The following is a 12558-nucleotide window of genomic DNA, read 5'->3' as shown; positions in this document are numbered from 1 at the left end:
CGATTCCTTCCCTTCACTCCACAAAGAGGAATAGTAGTGCAAATATTGAATAAATGAGGATATTGGAGCTGCATATAACAAGGATATACATTGGGAAATTCAATTTACATATGGACTCGGCACAGATTAGCACTAATACTCTTTCGAATGTATTCATGTTCTCCATGAATTATGGTTTCTGTATGTTAAAGAAGCAATGAGGGAGGCTATTTTAGTTACACTTAGTAATGGGAAAGGCCTGATTAATGACCTAGTAATTAAGGGTACTTCAGGGAACAATGCTCATGGAAGTGTATATAAACAATGAAAGTGATTTAGTTCAATTTGAGCAAAGCAGAAATGCATGAGGTAGATGGGGAAACCACTTGAAAAGATATTACAGTAAACAGCAGTGGCTCAGTTCAAATTAAGTGTGCAGAATAGTGTCAGTGTGTGGGGTGATCACTGGTCGGCGTTGACCCGGTGGGCAGAAGGGTCTGTTTCCGTGCTGTATCTTTAAAGTAAAGTCTAAAGTCTAAGAGGCCAACAAGTTTAGAGTAAATGAGATTTTAGAAATTGGAATTAGCAGAAAACAAGAACTGGAGAAATTATTCTGCTGCAAAGGCAAAATATCCCCAAGACCTGCTGATCTAAAATGTTGATTTAGAGGTTGTTGTGGAGATGGTCAATACACTGGTTACCATGTTCCAACATTTTTATAATGGTTACTACAGATGGAAGAAAGCAAATGTAACTCCACTAGTTAAGAAAGGAGAGAATGAGAAAACAGGAGACGATACGCTTGTAGTCTCACATTAGTAGTAGTAAAAATACTGAAAACTATTATTAGGTTTACTATACTAGGTTTATTATTGCCAAGTGTACTGAGGTACAGTGAAAAGCTTTGTTTTGCATACTATCCAAGCACATCAGATATATCATAAATAAATACAATCAAGTCAAACTCAAGTACAATAGTTAGACCAAATCGGAAGATACAGAGTGCAGAATACAGTACAGGATATAGTTCTCGGCACTGTAGTGTGTTAGTACCATAGACAGAGTCCAATATCCACAATGGGATATAGGTGAATTGGATGGTAACCTAGCTTATGGAAGGACTGTTCAGAAGCCTGTTAATACAGGGGAAGAACCTGTTCCTGAGTCTGGTTTGTGCGCTTTCAAGCTTCTGCATCTTCTGCCAGACAGGAACAGGGGAAAGGAATGACTGGGGGGAGGCGACAAGTCTTTGATTATTTATTTATTTTTAAATATTTGTATTTATTAGAAGTACAGTAAATTACAATAGTACAAGCCAGATATATCTTATAACATTTATTGTACCCCTTCATTTTGTAAGCTTTAAGGAAAGATATAGATAAAGAAAGTAGAGAAAGTGAGAGAAAGAAAGTTGTGTTCGTGTGTAAAAGAGTGATCAATGAGGAAAGAAAACAGAGACCCATTGGTTAGAGAAAAGAATTAAGAAATAGACCCTAGAAAAGAAAGGAGGAAAAAGAAAAAAAAGTAAAAACCCAAAGCTCTATTATAAATCTTTGATTATGCTGGATGTTTTCCTGAGACAATATGAAGTGTAGATGAAGTCAATGGTGAAAGTCTGGTCTGTGTGATGAACTGGGCTACATCTACAACTTTCTTTAATTTGGTTTAGTTTATGAATACAACACAGAAACAGGCCCTTCGGCATTTACCAAGCCAATTTAACAACATGCCTGCACGTCTTTGAAGTGTGGGTGGATCATCACGAAGCTGCAGAAACGGTCGTTTTTTAGTTTTAGTTTTAGTGATACAGCGCGGAAACCGACCAGTGATCCCTGCATATAAACACTATCCTACACACACAGGGGACAATTTACTCTTATACCAAGCCAATTTACCTACATACCTGTATATCTTTGGGGTGTGGGAGGAAACGAAGATCTTGAAGAAAACCCACATGGTCACGGGGAGGACGTACAAACTCCGTAGAGACAGCAACCATAGTCAGGGTCTCTGGCTCTGCAAGCGCTGTTAGGCAGCAACACTCTACAGCTGCAGAGCTCTTGCCAAATCAGGCTCTTAATGCAACCCAACAGTATGCCTTCCATGGTGCATCTGTAGATGTTTGTAAGAGTCATTCAAAATAATGACTGGGCTCTTAGAATATTAAAATGAGATTGGGCAGAATCAACATGGGATTTATGAAAGAAAAATCATATTTGACAAATCTGCAGGATTTTTTTGAGGTTGGAACCAGGAGAATAGATGTAGAGGAAACTGGTGGATGTGATGCATTTGGATTTTCACAAGGATTTTAATAGCATGCCACGTAAAAGATTATTGAGGAAAATTAGACTCCACAATGTAGTGGGTAAAATATGGGTGTAGATGGAAGATTGTTTCAAAACAGAACTAATAGATACCCGTGCCTCTGGCACTGTAAGTCAGCAATTCTACCGTGCCACACACTGTGCAGATGAACCTTCTCTGCACCCCCTCTCTCTCAGGTTCATTATTTCATATTGGGGAGACCAAACACGTTATTCCAGATATGATCTCAATAGGAATCTGTATAATTACAGCAAGATGATTTAACTCCAGTATTCTAATTCGCTTGCCCCAGAGGCTAACATGTAATTTGCCTTTACAAATATATTTGCTAAATTGCCAGGTTAACTTTCGGTGATTCATGAACAATGGCATCCATGTCCTTCTGAACAACACCTTTCAGTCTCCCATTATTTTAAATATATACTTTACTTTTTTTCTAATGAAGTGCATATCCTCACATTTTCCAACTTGTTTATTCTCTTTACCATAGCAATAGACAATGGACAATAGTTGCAAGAGTAGGCCATTCGGCCCTTTGAGCCAGCACCACCATTCACTGTGATCATGACTGATCATCCACAATCAGTACCCCGTTCCTGCCTTCTCCCCATATCCCTTGACTCTGCTATCTTTAAGAGCTCTATCAAACTCTCTCTTGAAAGTATCCAGAGAATCGGCCTCCACTGCCTTGCGAGGCAGAGAATTCCACAGATTCACAACTCTCTGGGTGAAAACGGTTTTCCTCATCTCTGTTCAAAATGGCCTACCCCTTCTTAAACTGTTGCCCCTGGTTCCGTACTCTCCCAACATCAGGAACATGTTTCCTGCCTCCAGCCTGCCCAATCCCTTAACAATCATATGTTTCAAAAATATCCTCTCATCCTTCTTAATTCCATTGCATACAAGCCCAGTCGCTCCATTCTATCAACATATGACAGTCCCGCCATCCCGGGAATAAACCTCGTTAACCTACCCTGCACTCCCTCATTAGCAAGAATGTCCTTCCTCAAATTTGGAGACCAAAACTGCACACAATATTCCAGGTGTGGTCTCACCAGGGCCCTGTACAACTGCAGAAGGACCTCTTCGATCCAACACTCAACTCCTCTTGTTATGAAGGTCAACATGTCATTAGCTTTCTTTACTGCCTGCTGTACTTGCATGCTTACTTTCAGTGACTTATGTACAAGGATACCTAGATCTCATTGTACTTCCCCTTTTCCCAACTTGACAGCATTCAGATAATAATCTGCCTTCCTGTTCTTGTCTCCAATGTGGATAACCTCACATTTATCCACATTAAATTGCATCTGCCATGCATGTGCCCACCCACCCAACCTGTGCAAGTCACCCTGCATTCTCATAGCTTCCTCCTCATAATTCACACTACCACCCAGCTTTATGTCATCTGCAAATTTGCTAATGTTACTTTTAATCCCTTCATCTAAATCATTAATGTATATTGTAAATATCTGCGGTCCCAGCACCGAGCCTTGCGGTATCCTACAAGTCACTGCCTGCCGTTCTGAAAGGGACCAGTTAATCCCTACTCTTTGTTTCCAGTCTGCCAACCGATTTTCTATCCATGTCTGTACCCTAGCCCCAATACCATGTGTTCTAATTTTGGCCACTAATCTCCTATGCGGGACCTTATCAATCACCTTGCCCATTCACTCTATCCGTAAGCCCCTTACGGGTGTCAGGGGTTATGGGTAGAAGGCAAGAGAATGGGGTTTGTTGGGCTCCCTGTGACTGCGTGGGTTTTCTCCGGGTGCTCTGGTTTCCTTCCACACTCCAAAGGCTTGCAGGTGTGTTGGTAAATTGACATCTGTAAATTGTCCCTAGTGTGTAGGATAGAACTAGTGTATGGGGATTGCTGGTCGGCGTGGACTTGTTGAGCTGAAGGACCTATTTCTATGCTGTATCGTTAAAACTAATGAATAAAACTAAATCGGGTCGATTCCTAGAGATGCAGGTTTGTTCTAAGGACAGCAATTGAGCAGGTTATGCCAATTCTCTCTAAAACTGATAAATAAAGAGGTGATGTCACTGAAATATAAAAATAGTCAGAGTTGATATTTCCCCACTCTAACACCAGGGAGCACAATCTCCAAATAAGAGGATGACCATTCAGTACAAAGCTGAGAAAGACCTCTTTACCCAGAGCATTGTGTATTTTGCAATTCTCTACACAAGAGGACAGGAATTTTGTAGATATGAATGGATAAGGGATTAGCAGAGAAAAATGACACTGAGGTTACAAAAATCCAGTCATTATCTTATTGAAAGGAAGCAACGTCTAATCTTATGTTCTTGCGTCAGTGATTCTCAGTGCTGTCGGGATCATGAGAAATGGCAAGAGGCAGGCATCAACAACAGAGTCTGGAGAAGGGTCTCGACCTGAAACCTTACCTATCCCTTCTCTCCAGGGATGCTGCCTGTCCCGCTGAGCTACTCCAGCATTTTGTGTCGATCTTCAACGACACTGTTGTTGATTCCTGTTCGTCCATTCATACATCGCAGGTAAACTTCCTGTACTGGTGGACCCAGGGTACTGATGGACCCAGGCACATTTCAATGTTATTTGGCCCTTCGGCCTTTGGTGAGTCTAGGTACTGCTGTGTATGAAGGAACTGAGGATGCCGGTTTAAACCGACGATAGACACAAAAAGCTGGTGTAACTCAGCGGGACAGGCAGCATCTCTGGAGAAAAGGAATGGGTGACGTTTCGGGTCGAGACCCTTCTTCAGACCTACTGTTGGGCTATAATCTGGCACCACTTGATTTGAATCTTTGGAATTAAAGTTTGACCCTGATCGCCAGTCGGGGAAAATTGTATTGCCCACGATATATCTGCGCGTACGTGGCTCTGTGTGCGAGATAGGGTACTGAAAGAACATCCTTGATAGGATATAGAAACCAGCAGGAAATATCTGAATGTCTGACTCATGTGCCTCGTATGCAAATGTGTTGGCAATCAGCTTTGAGCAATCAGGATTTGGTTTGTCTTTTTATCCGATCTGTGGACATGTTTATTAACAGTTTACCGTAGAAAGGAACCACATTCTCTCCTCGGCTTACTGATTCAGACAAGGGGGAATGTGCCGCCGTGGTGTTCCTACCTGTTCGCTGACGGGCTCCAGAGCCACTGATCGGAGCTGTATCCCGGGAACTACACACCTTTCCCCTTCCCGGCCAGGCTGGTCCAGATGGACAGGGGCATCCTTTCGCCTCGCCGCCTGTCCGTGCCCGCTGAGCTGCGGACGGGGCCCGTCTTGCAGCCGGAGCCGGTCTGGAGCGAACCGATGAGACGGTCCCCATGTGGAGAGAAGCGGACACTGTGTTGTCAGCTCCGCGCTCATCAGCATCCACCCCGGGCATCTCCCACACTGGACTGTCTCAGCACATCCCCCTGTGGGAAATGAAACAGTAATCACTTTCCTCTTCTTAGACACTAATCACCAAAGCCTATGATGAGTGGCCGCTGTTTAATTCTGAGGGTGTCAATTACCCACCCCAAACAAACTTCATATAACGGCCCAGTATTATGCAGTGTTTTCTTTGCATTCACAGGCACGACTTATTCAGCTGGAAAGGATGAAGCTGTGCCAACCAGCACGATTTGAGACTCTGCTCGGTATATTTGTGCATGAATAAGCTTCGTGACAGTCACATTACGCATGCGAATTTCCCACGGAGAGCGAGCTTTTCCAAGGTGTTGCACATGGAAGGTTGGCCAGTGAAAACCATTCTCATGCAGCTGCTGAAGGGAATGAATCGGGGGAGTTCCTGTGATGCTGCTGCAAGATTTGTTATTGTATCTGCATTTCACCGTACTGCTGCATACGAAAATAAACTCGAATTGACTTGATCCAAACTGTATCATTATATGAACTTTTTTCTCATGGTTTTTTTTATTTTAAGTGTTCAAATGGTTGTGTGCCTCCCATGAAATACAAAGCCTTTAGTTCAGGGCATGTATTAGCCAGACTTCAGAGAATAGCTCACTTGATCTTCAAAATAGTACCAAGGCAATGCTTATCCCTTGAGGGACCAGTCTTCATATAAACTCAGCCAAACAACGGTCCCTCCATTTACAATGAGGCGTATGTGTATGAATTCAAACTGGACTGCTTTCGGATTATAATGAATGAATTTCCCAATGTAATGATTAGTTGCATATTACAATAAATATTAGTTGAATCATTGAGGTGTGAGCTTATTAATCACGCTTGTACTCACGTGTGCAGAAACATAAATGTCTTTGTTGCACTTCATGGTTATTGGGGGGGGGGGGCGTTGTTGCATAATCAACATTAAGGAGAAATTTCTTTAGTCAGAGGTAGATGAATCTGTGGAACTCATTGCCACAGACGACTGTGGAGGCCAAGTCAATAGATATTTTTAATTTGGAGGTTGACATATTCTTGATTAGTACGGGTGTCGGGGGTTATGGGATGAAGGCGGGGAATGGGGTTGAGAGGAAAAGATAGATCAGCCATGAATGAATGGTGGAGTAGACTTGATGGGCCGAAAGGCCTAATTCTGCTCTTACAACGTATGAATTTACGACCCCTAATTTAAAAGTGGACAAAGGAGCTTTATAGAGTCGTAGAGTCTTACAGCATGGAAACAGGCCCTTCGGACCAACTTGCCCACACTGGCCAACATGTCCCGTCTACATGAGTCCCACCTACCTGCGTTTGGCCCAAATCCCTCTGAACCTGTCCTATCCATGCACCTACCAAAATGGTTTCCTAAACGTTGCGATAGTACCTGCCTCAACTACCTCCTCTGGCAGCTCGTTCCATATACCTACCACCCTTTGCGTAAAAAAGTTACCCCTCAGATTCTTACTAAATCTTTCCCCCGTCACCTCAAAAATATATCCTCTGGTTCTCTATTCCCCCACTCTGAGCAAGAGACTCAGTGCATCTACCCGATCTATTCCTCTCAAGAATTTATACACCTCTATAAGATCACCCCTCATCCTCCTACACTCCAAGGAATAGAGTCCTAGCTTGCTCAACCTCTCCCCATAGTTCAGACCCTCGATTTTAGTCTGAATAAGCCAGTGACTGCACTAACCATAGTGAGATGTTCTAAGGTAGAGCTCTCTTAATGTAAATCATTATGAAGAGCTGGTAACTACTGGATGGTAAAGATCATGTTGGTGCCCAAGTGCACAAGAACAAAAACATGTAAACAATGTACAGCGTTACTTTTCATATCATGCTTAGAGGAGGGTGATTTACGACCTTCTGCAATTTTAAGGGTCAAATATCTGACAAGGATAACTCTACCAATCTTCTGATAATTCTTGGTAACTCTTTCAGGAAGATAGATACAACATGCTGGAGTACGTTGTGTAGGAGGGAACTGCAGATGCTGGTTTACACTGGAGTAACTCAGTGAGTCAGGTAGCATCTCTGGAGAAAAAGAATAGGTGACGCTTCATGTTGGAACCCTTCTTCAGACTGCATGGTCTGACCCAAAACGTCACCTATTCCTTTTCTCCAGAAATGCTGCAAGACCCGCTGAGCTACTCCAGCATTTTGTGTCTAACCAGCATCTGCAGTTGGGGAAGTTTGTTGGTCCTGGTTTCAGTCCTGGACAGCTTTAAAGCAGAGTGTCTACTCTGGTGAGTATTTTTCTCTTGCTTTGATGCTCCAGAGACAGATGGTAAATAACTCTGCATTACATTAATTCAAATAAAACACTGTGGCATGCTGTGAAATTAGTTTAGTTTATTATTGTAAATTTCAGAACTAACCACTTGTTTTAACTGCTAGTCAATACATTTGGTGTTGAACAGTGATGATAGAACTTTGTTTCAATGTTGCCCAAGTTTCATGATTGATTTTCCAAGGGTGTAATACCAATGCCTGCATTAATTGATTTCCAGATAACCAACTCAAGAAGTTCCAGTGCGAATTTCAATCCATACTTCTCCATTGACTGCATATCAAAATGAATTGCTTTTATCCAATGTGTAAAGTGACGCAGAAAGCTCCACTGTGTAGCTTCTACATAACCATTACATAAATTGATAAATAACTCGGTAATTGTTTATTAAAACATCGACATGAAACAAATAATATAGATGAAGGGAAATGTTAACCGAGTTTACTTTTTGATACATTAACCAAAATGACATTTGTATGTGAAAGCAGCATCTGTTCCTTTTATGGTTTAATGAACATTTAATTGGATAAGTATCATCCACCTACCCTAAAATATTGTTACAAAATGACAAATATTTGCAGCTGAATATGAAAGAACATATGTGCAGAATTGTTTTTTCTCAAAATAGGCAGTTGATTAAATCGATGAAATAAAGGTGTCACCAACAGTTCTATTACATAGGATTTATACACAAATAACCTGTGTACCAATGCTAGTTTAGGTTTCACCAGCACCATTCATCTCCAAACCTTAATACAACCTTTGTTCAAACATGAATTGATGACCTGATATCAGAGGCAGTGAGAGTGACTGTCTTGACATTAAGTTAATATTTGACTTATCAAAGAGCCCTGGTATCATAGAAAATAGAGAAGTATTGCATAGGAACAGATCCTTCGGCCCACAATCGCAGGCAATACGTGATGCCAATATAAACTTTAAGGTCTGAAGAAGGATCAACCTTATCAACCCGAAACGTCACCTATTCCTGTCAGGTCTCGCGTTTGATCTAGTTTCTATTTCTTATTGGTTTTTAGTATTAGAGTTTGCATTCTTGTTTTATTTTGGTGTCTCACATCTCCTCTTGTTTCAGGTCCCATTTCCTGTCAGGTCGTTTACCCTCATGTGATTGTTGGCCACCCCCTGATGTGTTTCACCTGTGTCTCGTTATCCCCTGCTAGTCTGTTGGCCACGCCCTGATGTGTTTCACCTGTGTCTCGTTATCCCCTGCTAGTCTGTATTTAAGCCTTTTGTGTTTTAGTTCCCATTGCCAGTTCGTTGTGTATGCTACTTGGTATCACCTCGTTCCAGCTCTCGAAATCTTGTGACCTTGTGATCTCGACCTTTGCCTGTATTTTCGACCACTGGTTCTTGCCTGCTCCTATATGGTACTGTTGCCTCTGTTTTGCCTACCTGTGTACTGACTTGGACCGATTAAACGCCGAAGACTGATCTGCCCTGTGTCTGAGCCTGCATTTGTGTCCTCCTCCTCGTTCAGTTCTGACAGTACGAACTGGCCAACAATGGACTCAGCGGGCTCTGATCCTTTTCGTGCAGCGCTCCAGAAGCAAGAGGAGCGCATCTCGCATTACGAGGGTCAACTCTCCTCGATCGTCGCTGGGTTCCGGGATCTCGGCGAGCGTCAGCAGGGGTTCCAGGCAGACATCGGTTCACAGGTGAACACTTTAAGTTCTCGGTTTGAAGACCTGGTTACTCGGCTGAATTCTTTGTTTCCTGCCGCGGCTCCCGTGCCTGCCGAGTCTGTTTCCTTGTCGGTGTCTCCAGGAGCTCCGATGGCCGCGGCTGCTGCAGCATCTCCATTCGTCCACCTGGCAAGACCGGAACACTTTTCGGGGGAATCGGAGAAATGTAGACCTTTTTTGATTCAGTGTGGACTGCATTTCGAACTTCAAGCGGCTTCCTTTTCATCAGAACGCTCAAGGGTAGCCTTTATCATCACGCACCTGTCGGGTAGGGCGGAGGCTTGGGCCACGGCGGAGTGGTCTCGGAATTCTCCTGTTTGCCAGACATCGGTCCTGTTCATGGAAGCTCTGTCCCGCACGTTTGATCACTCCAATCCTGGCCGAGAGGCTTCACAGAACCTGGTCTCCATGAAACAAGGTAATCGCTCTGTTATGGATTTTGCTATTGACTTTCGAACTGTTGCTGCTAAGGGTGGATGGAATGAGGCTGCTTTGTTGGATGCTTTTCGCAATGGATTGTCTGAAGCTATCAAAGATCAATTGGCTCCTCTAACCCTGCCTTCCGACGTCGAGTCTATGATTTCCCTGGCTATCCAAATTGACGCTAGGCTCAGAGAGAGAGATCGAGAGAGGAGATCGGCTGCAGTTCGGTCCTCCTCCCAGCAGTGGCGGCAGCGTCGCCCTTCACCTTCCAGTCTGGACTTCTTCCCTCTCGGCCGGTCCAGTCAGCCTACAGTGCCACCTGCATCTTCGGAGGAGCCCATGCAGGTGGGACGAGCCAAACTCAGTCCGGAGGAACGGCAGCACCGCCTAAGGGAGGGGAGGTGTTTTTACTGTGGTGAACTGGGACATTTGTTGAACAGCTGTTCAGTAAAAGACAAAGCTCACCAATGAAAGAGAGGACATTGGTGAGTTGTACTGCTCCTATGAGCCGTTCCTCTCGTCCATTGTCGACGGTACAATTGTTGGTGCATTCCCAGTGGCACTCCCTGCAGGCTTTGGTTGATTCTGGGGCAGATGAGAACTTCATGGACATTCGCTTGGCTGATGAATTGAAGCTGGAACGTGAACAGCTTCAAGATCCTATGGAGGCTAGTGCACTGGATGGGCGCCTACTGTACAGGGTAATTCACCGAACTCAACCTGTTCAACTCATCGTGGCAGGTAATCACCTTGAGACCATCAGTTTTCATCTCCTCGACTGTCCTCTTCATCCTCTGGTTTTGGGGCTCCCTTGGCTGTCTTACCATAATCCTCACATGAACTGGGGTACTGGGGAAGTAATTTCTTGGGGGAATAACTGTAAACTCATCTATCTGCATGATTCTTCTCCGGAGTCTATGAAGGATCCGTCAAGGAGCAGTTTGCTGGGATCTTCCAGGACCACCATCCGGCAGCCTCCCCGTTCAAGGGAGGAGGATTTTCCAGATCTCACCAAGGTTCCCTCGTATTATCTAGACCTAAAGGAGGTGTTCAACAAGGCCAAGGCCACATCTCTTCCGCCGCATAGACCGTACGACTGCTGCATCGACCTTCTGCCAGGTACAGCGCCTCCTAAGGGCCATCTCTACTCCTTGTCTTCACCTGAGCGGCTCGCCATGGAAAAGTACATTGACGATGCCCTTGTTGCTGGGATCATCAGACCTTCTTCTTCACCTGCAGGAGCTGGATTCTTCTTTGTGGATAAGAAGGATGGAACACTTCGGCCCTGCATTGACTACAGAGGACTCAATGACATTACTGTTAAGAACAGATACCCTCTTCCTCTTATCTCCTCTGCATTTGAACTGTTAAAAGACGCTGCAGTATTCACTAAGTTAGATCTTAGAAATGCGTATCATCTGGTGAGGATAAGGGACGGGGATGAATGGAAAACTGCGTTTAACACACCCAGTGGTCATTATGAATATCTGGTCATGCCGTTTGGTCTTACTAATGCTCCAGCAGTTTTTCAAGGCATGGTTAATGATGTATTACGGGACATGCTGAACCGATTTGTGTTTGTGTACCTTGATGACATTTTGATTTTTTCTCCAGACGAGACTTCCCATGTGCAGCATGTACACCAGGTGCTAGAACGTTTGCTCCTGAATGATCTGTTTGTGAAAGCTGAGAAATGTGAATTTCATGTTAACACTGTTCAATTCCTTGGTTTTGTTGTATCACCTGCTGGTATACAGATGGACCCGAGCAAGGTCAGTGCTGTGGCCACCTGGCCTACACCCTCCAGTCGTAAGCGACTTCAGGGGTTCCTTGGGTTTGCTAATTTTTATAGGAAGTTTATCCGGAACTTTAGTGTCACTGCTGCACCACTCCATGCTCTTACCTCACCCCACGTGCCTTTCTCTTGGTCCTCTCAAGCAGAAAATGCATTTATGAGACTCAAGAGGAGCTTCTCCTCAGCCCCCATCCTGGTTCACCCTGACCCGTCACTCCAGTTCGTGGTTGAGGTGGACGCCTCGGGTGTGGGCATCGGGGCCGTACTCTCACAGAAATCCCCCACAGATGGTCGATTACATCCCTGCGCTTTCCTCTCAAAGAAGCTTTCTCCTGCTGAGAGAAATTACGATGTGGGTAACCGTGAACTGTTAGCGGTTAAAACAGCCTTGGAGGAATGGAGACATTGGTTGGAGGGTACCAAGATGCCGTTTCTAGTTTGGACTGACCACAAAAACCTGGAATACATCAGGTCAGCCAAACGCCTCAACTCGCGCCAAGCAAGGTGGGCTCTCTTCTTTAATCGATTTGATTTTGTACTGTCTTACCGCCCTGGTGCCAAGAATGGCAAACCTGATGCTCTCTCCAGACAGTTTGATCCTGACCCATCCCCTAAGGTTTCAACTCCCATTCTGCCTGCTTCCTG

At 44.2% G+C, this 12558-nt stretch overlaps 1 protein-coding gene across 2 annotated transcripts in view; it reads right to left on the bottom strand.

Moving 5' to 3' along the window:
• The window catches only part of pde1a (phosphodiesterase 1A), a 414651-nt gene extending 408895 nt beyond the window's left edge, over nucleotides 1-5756 (bottom strand). For both annotated transcript variants that reach the window (XM_033023816.1, XM_033023817.1), the window contains exon 1: nucleotides 5430-5756. In XM_033023816.1, coding sequence (XP_032879707.1) covers nucleotides 5430-5688 — 259 coding nt within the window. In that variant the 5' untranslated portion in view covers nucleotides 5689-5756. The remainder of the gene's footprint in view (nucleotides 1-5429) is intronic.
• Nucleotides 5757-12558: the final 6802 nt, after the last annotated feature.

Source organism: Amblyraja radiata, chromosome 7 (assembly GCF_010909765.2).
Source record: "Amblyraja radiata isolate CabotCenter1 chromosome 7, sAmbRad1.1.pri, whole genome shotgun sequence".
Taxonomy (NCBI): domain Eukaryota; kingdom Metazoa; phylum Chordata; class Chondrichthyes; order Rajiformes; family Rajidae; genus Amblyraja; species Amblyraja radiata.
Note: the sequence above shows the minus strand (reverse complement) of the source record. Positions and strands in the feature narration are given on the sequence as shown.